The sequence below is a fragment of the Scylla paramamosain genome, chromosome 10 (genome assembly GCF_035594125.1).
Source record: "Scylla paramamosain isolate STU-SP2022 chromosome 10, ASM3559412v1, whole genome shotgun sequence".
Taxonomy (NCBI): domain Eukaryota; kingdom Metazoa; phylum Arthropoda; class Malacostraca; order Decapoda; family Portunidae; genus Scylla; species Scylla paramamosain.
This window is the reverse complement of record NC_087160.1, coordinates 27,021,932-27,034,431: the sequence shown is the minus strand read 5'-3', so window position 1 is coordinate 27,034,431 and position 12,500 is coordinate 27,021,932. Positions and strand designations below refer to the sequence as shown.

The 12,500-nt window shown below is 39.3% G+C and overlaps 1 protein-coding gene across 1 annotated transcript in view; it reads right to left on the bottom strand.

The window, feature by feature from the left end:
• The window catches only part of LOC135104456 (outer dynein arm-docking complex subunit 2-like), a 35,191-nt gene that overhangs the window by 20,161 nt on the left and 2,530 nt on the right, over positions 1-12,500 (bottom strand). Inside the window, exons 2-9 of the mRNA XM_064011912.1 lie at positions 9,493-9,607; positions 9,154-9,306; positions 7,358-7,513; positions 7,069-7,149; positions 5,927-6,055; positions 3,406-3,630; positions 3,193-3,303; positions 705-884 (exon numbers count right to left, since the gene is read on the bottom strand). Of these exons, the coding sequence (XP_063867982.1) occupies positions 705-884; positions 3,193-3,303; positions 3,406-3,630; positions 5,927-6,055; positions 7,069-7,149; positions 7,358-7,513; positions 9,154-9,306; positions 9,493-9,600 (1,143 nt within the window). The 5' untranslated portion in view covers positions 9,601-9,607. The remainder of the gene's footprint in view (positions 1-704; positions 885-3,192; positions 3,304-3,405; positions 3,631-5,926; positions 6,056-7,068; positions 7,150-7,357; positions 7,514-9,153; positions 9,307-9,492; positions 9,608-12,500) is intronic.

Here is a 12,500-nt window from a genome sequence, read left to right as displayed (position 1 = left end):
CAACAGACAGTGGTATTTTATATGTTGTGTATCAATATTGTCGGTATTTTTCCTCTCCTCAAACACCCCGACTTTAGGGATATTATCAAATAGAAAAAGAAGTAAAACTGCGGTATTCTGAAAAGGTTTACCAGTAATGAAAACAAGACTATAGTGATCCCTCACTCAATGCTCGCCGCCATCTTGATTTACTCTTTGTGACGGTTCCAGAAATACACAGGACATGGCGAGGTTTTCGATGCCCTGCGGTTGTCTTGTTCATACCGTGTGATGTTTATTTATGTTTTAGGATTGCTTGTTTTCATTTTATTTATTACTCTTGCATTATTCTTTTTTATGTTTATATTTCTTTCAATTCTTTAGTGTTGGCAAAATTGTGGTGTGTCTTAGGGAGAAGCGTCTGAGAGAGAGAGAGAGAGAGAGAGAGAGAGAGAGAGAGAGAGAGAGAGAGAGTTCAGTGTCTGCCCTACTCACTTGACGTTATTATGAGAAGAGGGTTTTGATTAAGGTAAAAGAACCTTGAGCTTGAATGACCACGTGTTAGTAGTGGTCAGATGTCCATTGCTTGAAGGAAGGAGCCGAGTATCAATTACCCTTTTGATGATTCGGAAGATCTTGCGTAAATCGTTCTATTGAAGTTGACATATATTCCACATACTAATCAGGCTTGGTCATATAGGCCATGACACACAATATTTACTTACCTTCCTAGAGCGTGGTGGGCCTGGGGGGTCACCTGTCAACCCTGACTCACGAGCGAAGGAGGGATCTTTTTCCACAAGGGCATCCACGTACGACTGCCCTTCTCGACCTAACAAAGTCACCAGCACCTTCAATCCACCCTCTCGCACTAATCGGGCGCTTGTGGCTTCCAACACTGAACACTGGAAAATATCAAACATATTCGTTAGTGTTTTCATGAACAGTAACGAGGTGAATCTACATGCATCGACATTTTAACGTGAATATCAACGCAGATTTTCACAGCAATTGCAAACAAAGGTGGCAACGACACATTTTGCTCTTGTAACTATACTCTTGAATCTTAATATTTTGTTAACTATCTGGCAGACACTTCAATGCTCATCACCTAACTCCTCCGGATATGAAATATCGTTTGACTGTTTGACTTCCAAAGTGGAGCACATTATAATGAATTTTTCTCTTGAAATCTCCATACGTGAAGATTTAATTTTCCATCGTCATTCGGCTACCTTATTTACATAATGAACTTCCTGAAAAGACTTCAACTTTGTCATTCATAATACCGAGAACAAAAAGTGCAGCATTCTTCACGCATTTGTGACAACCCGATACTCTCGAACTTTTCCTGTTGTCTAGAACATCAATTCAATGCCAAACTCTTCTCTTCATTGGCCTGTTCCTAGTATAATCTTATTTTCACATCTTGTCCTATCGCTGTAGTGTCGTCACTGAACCCACCAAAACAGAGAAGCTGCTGGCACTACACTGACTTTTCCTTGAATGACGATTGCTTCTTTGTCAGATCTTTTATTTATTTATTTATTTATTTTATTTATTATCATTATTATTTTATTTTATTTATTTTATTTTATTTATTTATTTTTTTTTTTTGTGTGTGTGTGTGTGTGTGTGTGTGTGTGTGTGTGTGTGTGTGTGTGTGTGTGTGTGTGTGTGTGTGTGCAGAGTGCATAACAGGATGATTATCGATGGGAAGGAGGCATACATCCCACGCACCTTTTCCAATCCTAAATTTTGGCTCAACTCAGCATGCTTTCGTGCTGTCCAGGCTAAGGTACCGTCTGCGAGTTGCTTCTTATAGAAGCAGCTCTCACACATTACCTTAGCTTTCAATTTCCTGAAACTCATATCCTATATTTATGAGTAAAATAGTGCCAAATCTGTACTATAACTTGCTAAAAAGTATTTAATGTTAACAAATCTACTCTTCAGAGCCTCTGGCTTCTATAACTCCATAAGTTTTTCTTCTTTCCCACGTTTATTTAATCGCAAATGGTTCTTCTGCTATCTTTTCTTCTTCTAAACCTGAACTCCTCTCTGATTTTTTTTTCCCAACACTTAACCACAAGATGATTCCGAATCTCGTTCCCTCTCCTCCTCCGCCCACTGACCATATAAAACATGCTATTGAAATTATTCGTAATGATTTCCTTATGTCGTCCCTGACCTTGATACTCGGATAAGATAATAATCCTCATGGAGTCCTTTCTATTGTCCTCCGCAAATATATTTCTGAGCTTGTACCTTGTCTCGTCATTTTTTTTTACTCTGTCTATCAACATCCACCACTCCATCACTGAAAGCATGGTAACATTTAATCTATTCCTAGTATAGTGACTACTCCAGTTCCTCAACTTGTCGACGTATAGCTTTGATTTTCTGTCTTTCCACAGTAAAGATATTTTTTTTTCGATTGTCTGCATGGAGTTTGTAAAGGACGATCTGTTGTCACTCCTCATTGATTTTTGGTCATTCTCTCTTAAAGGGTTTTGCTAGAGCCTCTTCTGTTGCCCTGGATATATGAAAAGCTTTTGAGTGACTGGCATAAATCTTTACCTTCCACGTTTTCTTTATACAGGAGGAGGAGGAAGAGTAGCATTGATATGATTGTTAATCTCTTCCTTCCATTACTGTTTTTTTTTTTTTCATCTCCATCACTCTACCCCTCGTTCTACTCTTTCTTCTTCCTCTTTTTCTTTCCGAAATGAAAGTATATTAAACACTTCTACTGATCACCATGAATAGTAGTAATGGTAGTAGTATTAATTTCAAGACACTTATCCTTCAATTTTTGACCACCACTTCGGACCCTATTCGGGACCGGCATCTCGTTGTTGTTGTCTTTTTTTTTTCAGATTTTTGTTGCCCTTGGCCGGTGTCCCTCCTACATAAAAAATAATAATAATAATAATAACAATAATGGAAGAAGCAGTAACAACAGCACATATTCCTATGGACGGGTTGTTTATCCTTCTTTATGATAGATACAGCACTGCAGAGTCCACGAGAATGCTGTATAGGTTTATAGGTAGATAATACAAGGCGGATTAGGCATGATACACAGTACTGGAACGGTCACTGCCTACTCTCGCTCCATTGACGGTTCGGTCCGGTCCGGTCTCCCACACTTAAAGCGTAACGTAACATTAACATTTAATTTTATGAGTAAGTGTTATGAGCATGACTCACCCTGGCAAGAGCCTTCGTAGCCAGCACTTGTAGGTTAGCAGATGAGGCGTGCAACAGCCGCACGAGGGCTGATGTGTAACCTGCTTCTTCAACACGTTGCCGGAACGCTGCCTGCATCAGAGAAATTATTACACACACACACACACACACACACACACACACACACACACACACACACACACACACACACACACGGAGAGCCTTCAATACTACCTCAGTTATACACTGGTGAATTACTCCAACGACAGGAACAAGAAGACTTTGTCGGGAGACGAAGAGCAGACTGCCTAACAGCTCCAGCCCACCTGCTCTTAATAATGCCAAGCGACCACTTCTCGATACAGTGCACGCCCATAAGGCCTGCGCCGCCCCTTCAACAGCAGATGCCTGCTGATGGTCCGCTAGAAGCATGTTTGGGTCAGTGCGAAGAAGGGCAACCTGTAGGACAACAGCATGGGAGTGATTTATGAAGTGAACTCAAGAGAACAACTGTCTTGGAGTCCTCCTGCTCAGCCATAGTTTATAATCTACACTCTTGAAGATAAAACATCTAGCTTAAGTAAAACAATGGTTGCTGATGTTTTCAAGTGCACTGAATAGGTAGAGATATATGTAGCTATCTAAGCAATGTATAAGTGTACGAAACAACTTTTAAAAACTGCTGTCGTTACCATTACAGTTGACGTCCGTCAAGGAGCTCCAACTAGCCGCTTACTGTTCATTTTGTATATAGACCGTTTAGTTAACATGTCGAGAAATGCAGTTGCAGCAGATGGACTCTTGGGAGATTGCTTGTCTTGTTACTAATGCATGACGCCGTTATTTTGGCCACCAGTAGAGACACACCCTTGAGAAAACTTCGTGTTTTATGTCAATATTGCGATGAATATGGAATGATAATTACGAGATATTAAGAGAGACACACGGGACAGAGAAGACCTATTGGTAGGTGACACTAGGGTAGAATATACTGACCAATACGTGTATCTAGGAGCCTGATTTACAGACTCGGGTAAGATGTGACTACTAAGCATGAAGTACAGAGTGAAGCTCTTGTCAACAAGTTTGTCATATTCTGTGTAGCCAACTCACAAATGCCATACGCTTGTAAGAAAAAAAAGTATTTGATGCCGCTGTTATGTTGTCACTATCATATAGCTCTGAATCATGGCTTACAAATAATATAAAATGAATAGAGAAACAATACAATAAACTAATTAAGTACTTGCTAGGGCTACGAAAGAATACAAGTGTGAATCTATGTATGTCAGAAGCAGGTATACTCCCTTTCAATCATATTATAGATAAAAAGAGAAGAACATTCCTTTTGTCAAAGCGAGACAATGGATAATGAGGAACCATTTACCTTTGTTTTAGACCTGTGTAAGAACCATAATACGCCTGGATACAGAATTTTAACAAAAGTTTTATATGATAACCAGACTTCAGATCCTTTGGATAAAATCAGACTATGTACGAATGAAAGCACCAACAGCAACCAAGTTAAATACTTACGTTACAGAGCTAAACCCTTCCTTGAATGTTCATTATGTTCATATGACGACAAAATATATCCCAGATTATTATCGAGAGTCTCTCACGCGGATCCAACTTATGTCTCATAACTTAAAAGTGGAAATAAGGTAGAAGAAACCGTACACCGGCCACCCTAAGGACTTGCTCTTGTGATAGCATCTCCATTCAGACAGAGGACCATGTATTGATTTCATATACAATTCGGAAGATTGCCGACAGAGATACTCAATGTTAAATTTCAGTAGCATGAGTGCACTCTTAAGTGAAAATGTATACTTGGCTGAACTGTGCAAATATGCACATGAAGTACTAGGGAGGTATAGGTAATTGTTAATATGTCCGTTTGAGTGCATTATTAATTGGATAAAATATTTGGTCATTAATCTTTATTATGTATGCGTTTTATACTGTTGTGTATAATGTAAAGAATTTAAATGTTTATTTTGTCAATAAACTTAATTAACTAATTATTCTTCGCAGCCTGTATAAGCAAGTACCGTCTCATACAGACACGTATGTATGAAACAGTAAGACATACATGTGGGTTGCGAAAATATTGTATAAATCAGAATACATACAAATACGTCTCTTTTTATCCAGTAAAACTAGGCCTCATAGCGGCAATGGGCCTTACAAGCAATAGCCAAATAGAAACAAGTACAAAAATAACCCATATAATTTAAAACAATGAAAAGACTGAGTGCAATGACAAAGATGCGGTGCGATGAGGGATGCGAGATGTCCCTCACCACAGACAAGGCGGTGGACCATCCCAAAAGTTTGTGACAGCACCTTACATGTTATCAAAGGACAGTTAAATGTAAACCCCCAACTTACAGAAAGATAATTAAATGAACAAACATTCTGGGCCTGTCCACCACCGTGTTTATGGTCAGGGACACCATCGCATACCTCATTGCGCCATTTCTTTAACAGCGTCACTTCTAGTCTTTTCGTTTAAATAAATTATACGGGTTATTTTTCTATTTGTTTCACTATTCACATGCAACTACACTATGTTATCATGGCCTATATATATACGAGTATATATATATATATATATATATATATATATATATATATATATATATATATATATATATATATATATATATATATATATATATATATATATATATATATATATATATATATATATATATATATATATATACACATTAATGAAGGCAAACACTACCAGTTTAGGGATTCCGTCGTCTCTGATAAGGGCAGCGCGCGCTGCTGGTAGAGCACACACTTGAGCCAACACCGCAGCTGCCAGACCCCGCACCTCCACGTGGCTGTGTCCTACCAATCCTTGTAGTACCTGCGTCACCAGAATTAATGATCCTGAATATCAGAACTTATGTAACATATATTAGGTAAGGAAATGGTGAAAATGCAAGAGAGGTATATTATTTCTATTTATTATACTTACCAGTTCCTTAGAGACCTTTGCTGGCACTTCGCCAAAAAATCTTAAAAGCTTTGCTTCTTCATCTCCTCCTTCTTCATTTCATTCTGATGGCACCACTGCCATCTCATCTATCTCTAAAGCTGAACTCTTCATTCGTACCTTTGCTAAAAACTCCACCTTGGATGATTCAGGGCTTCTTCGTCCTTCTCCTCCACCCTCTGAAGCTTTAATGCTCCTCATTAAGATCTTTCGCAATGATGTTTTCATTGCCTTCTTTGGCCTTAACACTCGGAAGGCTTATGGACCTGATGGGGTCCCTCCTATTGTTCTCCAAAACTGTGCCTCCGTGCTTGCACCTTGCCTAGTCAAACTCTTCCAGCTCTGTCTTTCAACATCTACCTTTCCTTCTTGGGAGAAGATTGCCTACATTCAACCTGTCCCTAAAAAAGGGTGATCGTTCTAATCCTGAAACTACCGTCCTATTGCTTTAATTTCCTACCTCTCTTAAGTTTTGAATCTATCCTCAACTGGAAGATTCTTAAACATCTATCATTTTACAACTTCCTACCTAATCGCCAGTATGGTTTCCCTCGAGGCCGCTTTACTGGTGATCAGGTTTTTAACTGGTGATCAGGACCTATTAGGAGGTTTCAAGACACTTATCCTTCAATATCCGAATTTTTTTTTTTTTTGTATCGTTCTGAGGACTGGAACTCAAGTGGGCCTTCTTTTTCGATTTTTTTGTGCGTATATGTACATATATTATATACCCATTTATATGTGTATACACGAGTATATATGTGTGTATGTGTTTTACCTTTTTTTTTTTTTTTATCAGTGTATAAACCCAACGCAGGATATCTAAAGTGATCATTCTATTAATAAATAAATAAATAAAAGCATGATAAATCTTCTTTACTCACCTGCAGACCACCAAGCCGGTGCACCGTGGCGCGCGTGGACGCGTGGCCGCAGGCTGCTTCTAGCACCTGCAGGGCACCAATCTGTGGGATGATTTATTTATATAGTTTTCTTCCTTTTTGTTCTAAGCGTTCAGTGATTAGATCAGGCCATTTTTTTCTTTTTTAAGAATAATGTTACATTATTTTTCTAAAATTGTTATACATACTGGATAAGGATGCATGACAACGCGAATCAAGGAATGATACTTGCATTGTTTATATCATCATTTAGCAACACCGCACTACTCACGTTGCATCTCAGGTTGCTCGTTCTCAGGATATTAAGCAGCACTTCCAGACCACCCACCATCTTCAGAGCCAGTTGGCACACTTCCTGGTGCAAGCCGCAGTCCTTGAGGCCCACCAGCGCGATGGTGGTGCAGATGGCATTTCCAACTTTCAGGTACTGTTGAAAGGAAGGTAATGTTCATAAGTGATGAATGTTGTTATACTGATTCCTTTTTTATCGAGATGAAATTTTGCAATCAGAAATTTAAATGCCTCCCACCAAAATATCGATACTACTTTATCAAACTCATTGTTAAGTTTAGAAAACTCCACATTCAAAAGAATATCAGGACCTACTTTGACTAATGTTGAATGTCATTGCCTTGGAATTCTTGGATTTCACTCTTTTCACACAAAACATAATTGATGAGATGATTTTATACGACTATGGAAACTGGAAAATGGATGTCCTTTCCCTTCCCTTACTAAAACACCAAAACAAACATCTCTCAGGACTGCTTTGGTGTGACGGGAGAGGAATACAGGAAGCCACAGGTTCATGGAGTAGTGGCGTGGACACTGCAGCAGGAATTCGCTGGTTGTCCAACTACGTGTTTGTTAACTTCAACAAAGGCGGGCCAGTCAGATGTTTATTTTGGTTAGATGTACAGCATTACTCTCGCCACTACACTCGAGTTGCCTATTTTCAATTAAAATTGTTGTTTCCATATACTAGGAATTTGACTTGGAGCTGTAAGTCACACAGACATGCTGTCTTTATTTTAACTGTCGTCTACATTAATACGCTTCCGATCAATGGTGTACTGTTTTGGAAATCTCGAGATGACCAAATAAATCTAAATGCCAGTTTAACTTAAATATTTTTGTTCATGAATACAGTTCGATTTTACCTGTGTTACTACTTAGAAGGAATTGTGTAGAAAATTATATTATATAAGCTCATTGCATCTTTATGTACATTTAATGGCACTGTAAACATATTTGATATTGCTCCTATGTGTGAGAAGGGGACATGTCTTGTGCTGCCGCCTGGTGACCCTCACTAGTTTACCAAACTCCCCATTGGGATCATACTTTGATAGAGTTTGTTTCAGACGCTCCGCTAATTTTCGTCACTAATGTATGGTTAAGTAACAAAAGTGGATTATAAAAGGCACTTGCCTTTGTAAATTTCCCGTTTAAGACCTAGCCAGCTACCCGAGGCGTGAAGATGCCTGGACATCATTGCTTCATAATTCTCTCTCTCTCTCTCTCTCTCTCTCTCTCTCTCTCTCTCTCTCTCTCTCTCTCTCTCTCTCTCTCTCTCTCTCTCTCTCTCTCTCTCCTCCTTACACACACACACACACACACACACACACACACACACACACACACACACACACACACACACACACACACACACACACACACACACACAAACACACAAATCCGTTACTTTCGTGTTTCCTCGACGCGGAGGCAGAGGCGAGGACTGAGCTTTTGTTACCTGAAATTGTGATTGCGTGCAATTGTGCGGATCTTTTGTTATATTAAAATGCTGTTGCCGATAGTAATGCTGATACTACTGTACATTTGCTGCGGATGTTCTGCGGATCCGGATATCCGATACATTACTAGTGTGTGTGTGTGTGTGTGTGTGTGTGTGTGTGTGTGTGTGTGTGTGTCCGTCACTTCTAAAGCATTGCAAAGACTAAATATCCATATCTTTCCTCCTTTACTACCGTTAATGCAGTAGTACCTTCATAAAATGGAAAGGTTTCTTATTAACACGGTAGTTTCTATCACGGCCCTTCCTACCTTGACCATTTTGTGAATCTGCCAATAATCTGCACAGAGCTCGGCTGACGGCAAGTCCAATTGGTAAATATCCTCTTCGTCATCTCCTTCCTCTTCCTCATCCTCCTCTCCTTCCTCCACCGGTCGTTCGTCTTCGGAATGAAGATGTTCCACCTGAGGTAAAAATAGAACCCTTACACGACACCTGTACATGGTTTACTCTATAGAAGTTCTCTCTCTTTCTCTGTGTGTGTGTGTGTGTGTGTGTGTGTGTGTGTGTGTGTGTGTGTGTGTGTGTGTGTGTGTGTGTTAAACAAAATAATAAAATCAGACAATACAGGAAAATAATTTAATTCTTGCCTGAAGGTGTGCTAGTTTGACGCTGGCGCGACGACGGGGGTCTGTGTCTGTGCTTGCAGCAATACTCTCCAGGCGGCGCGGGGCCAGTGAGGCGCGGCGCGATGGCATGATGTCGCTGAGAAAGAATATAAATAAATAGATAACAGTGCAGTGGGACTAAAGCAACATAATTTCGTTTTCTGTTATCCATGATTATTCATCGCTAATATATATCTATATCTATATCTATATCTATATCTATATCTATATCTATATCTATCTATCTATCTATCTATCTATCTATCTATCTATCTATCTATATATATATATATATATATATATATATATATATATATATATATATATATATATATATATATATATATATATATATATATATATATATATATATATATATATATATATATATATATATATATATATATATATATATATATATATATATATATATATATATATTTTTTTTTTTTTTCTTTTTTTTTTATGTAGGAAGGACACTGGCCAGGGGCAACACAAATACAATAAAAAAGACCCAACTGAGATGCTGGTCCCCTAATAGGGTCCGAAGCAGTAGTCATAAAATTGAAGGATAAGAGTCTTGGAACCTCCTTCTTGAAGGAATTCAAGTCATAGGAAGGTGGAAATACAGAAGCAGGCAGGGAGCTCCAGAGTTTACCAGAGAAAGGGATAAATGATTGAGAATACTGGTTAACTCTTGCATTAGAGAGGTGGACAGAATAGGGTTGAAAGAATGAAGAAAGTCTTGTGCACCGAGGCCGCAGGAGGAGGGGAGGCATGCAGTTAACAAGACCAGAAGAGCATTTAGCATGAAAATAGCGGTAGAAGACAGCTAGAGATGCAACATTGCAGCGATGAGAAGGAGACTGAAGACAGTCAGTTAGAGGAGAGTAGCTGATGAGACGAAAAGATTTTGATTCCACCCTGTCTAGAAGAGCGGTATGAGTGGAACCCCCCCAAACGTATGAAGCATACTCCATACATGAACAAATAAGGCCCTTGTACAGAGTTAGCAGCTGGAGGGGTGAGAAAAACTGGCGGAGACGTCCCAGAACACCTAACTTAATAGAAACTGTTTTAGCTAGAGATGAGATGTGAAGTCTCCAGTTTAGATTATAAGAAAAGGACAGACCGGGGACGTTCAGTGTAGAAGAGAGTGTCATGAAAGAAGAGGGGTTAGTTGTCTAGAAGACTGTGTCGAGTTGATAAATGGAGGAATTGAGTTTTTGAGGCATTGAATAATACCAAGTTTCCTCTGGCACAATCAAAAATTTTAGAGAGATCAGAAGTCAGGCGTTTTGTGGCTTCCCTGCGTGAAATGTTTACTTCCAGAAGGTTTGGACGTCTATGAAAAGACGTAGAAAAGTGCAGGGTGGTATCATCGGCGCAGGAGTGGATAGGACGAGAAATTTGGTTTAGAGGATCATGGATGAATAACAGGAAGAGTGTGGGTGACAGGACAGAACCCTGAGGAACACCACTGTTAGTAGATTTAGAAGAAGAACATTGACCGTCTAGCACAGCAACAATAGAACGGTCAGAAAGGAAACTTGAGATGAAGTTACAGAGAGAAGAATAAAAGCCGTAGGAGGGTAGTTTGAAAATCAAAGCTTTGTGCCAGACTTTTATCAAAAGTTTTTGATATATCTAAGGCAACAGTAAAAGTTTCACCAAAATCTCTAAAAGAGGATGACCAAGATTCAGTAAGGAAAGCCAGAAGATCACCAGTATAGCGGACTTGACGGAAGCCATACTGGCGATCAGATAGAAAGTTGTGAAGTGATAGATGTTTAAGAATCTTCCTGTTGAGGATAGATTCAAAAACTTTAGATAGGCAGGAAACTAAAGCAATAGGACGGTAGTTTGAGGGATTAGAACGGTCACCGTTTTTAGGAACAGGCTGAGTGTAGGCAAACTTCCACCAAGAAGGAAAGGTAGATGTTGACAGACAGAGTTGAAAGAGTTTGACCAGGCAAGGTGCAATCACGGAGGCACAGTTTCAGAGAGGGACCCCATCAGATCCATAAGCCTTCCGAGGGTTTAGGCCAGCGAGAGCACGGAAAACATCATTGCGAAGACTCCTAATAGGTAGCATGAAGTAGTCAGAGGGTGGAGGAGAGGGAGGAACAAGCCCAGAATCGTCCAAGGTAAAGTTTTTAGCAAAGGTTTGAGCGAAGAGTTCAATTTTAGAGATAGATGTGATAGCAGTGGTGCCATCTGGTCGAAAAAAAAGGAGGGAAAGAAGAAGAAGCAAAGTTATTGGAGATATTTTTGGTTAGATCCCAGAAGTCACGAGGGGAGTTAGATCTTGAAAGATTTTGACACTTTCTGTTAATGGAGGAGTTTTTGTCAAGTTGGAGAACAGACTTGGCATGGTTCCGGGCAGAAATATAAAGCACATGAGATACTGGTTATGGAAGGCTTAAGTACCTTTTGTGGGCCACCTCTCTATCATGTATAGCACAAGAATAGGTTCGGAAAGTTTAGGTCGTGAAAAAGAGTGAGGAATGTACGCCTCCATGCCAGACACTATCATCTCTTTTATGCGCTCGGCACACACAGAGACGGGTCTCTGACACGGAAGCAGTAGTCATTCCAAGGAAAATCAGCAAAATACCTCCTCAGGTCCCCCCAACTAGCAGAGGCAAAACGCCAGAGGCACCTCCACTTAGGGGGATCCTGAGGAGAGATTGGAGCGACAGGACAAGATACAGATATGAAATTGTGATCGGAGGAGCGCAGCGGAGAAGAGAAGCTAACAAGATAAGCAGAAGGATTAGAGGTTAGGAAAAGGTCAAGAATGTTGGGCGTGTCTCCAAGACAGTCAGGAATATATATATATATATATATATATATATATATATATATATATATATATATATATATATATATATATATATATATATATATATATATATATATATATATATATATATATATATATATAAAGTGTCTTGACACCTCCTCAGCTTTTCTTCATTAACTTCTGC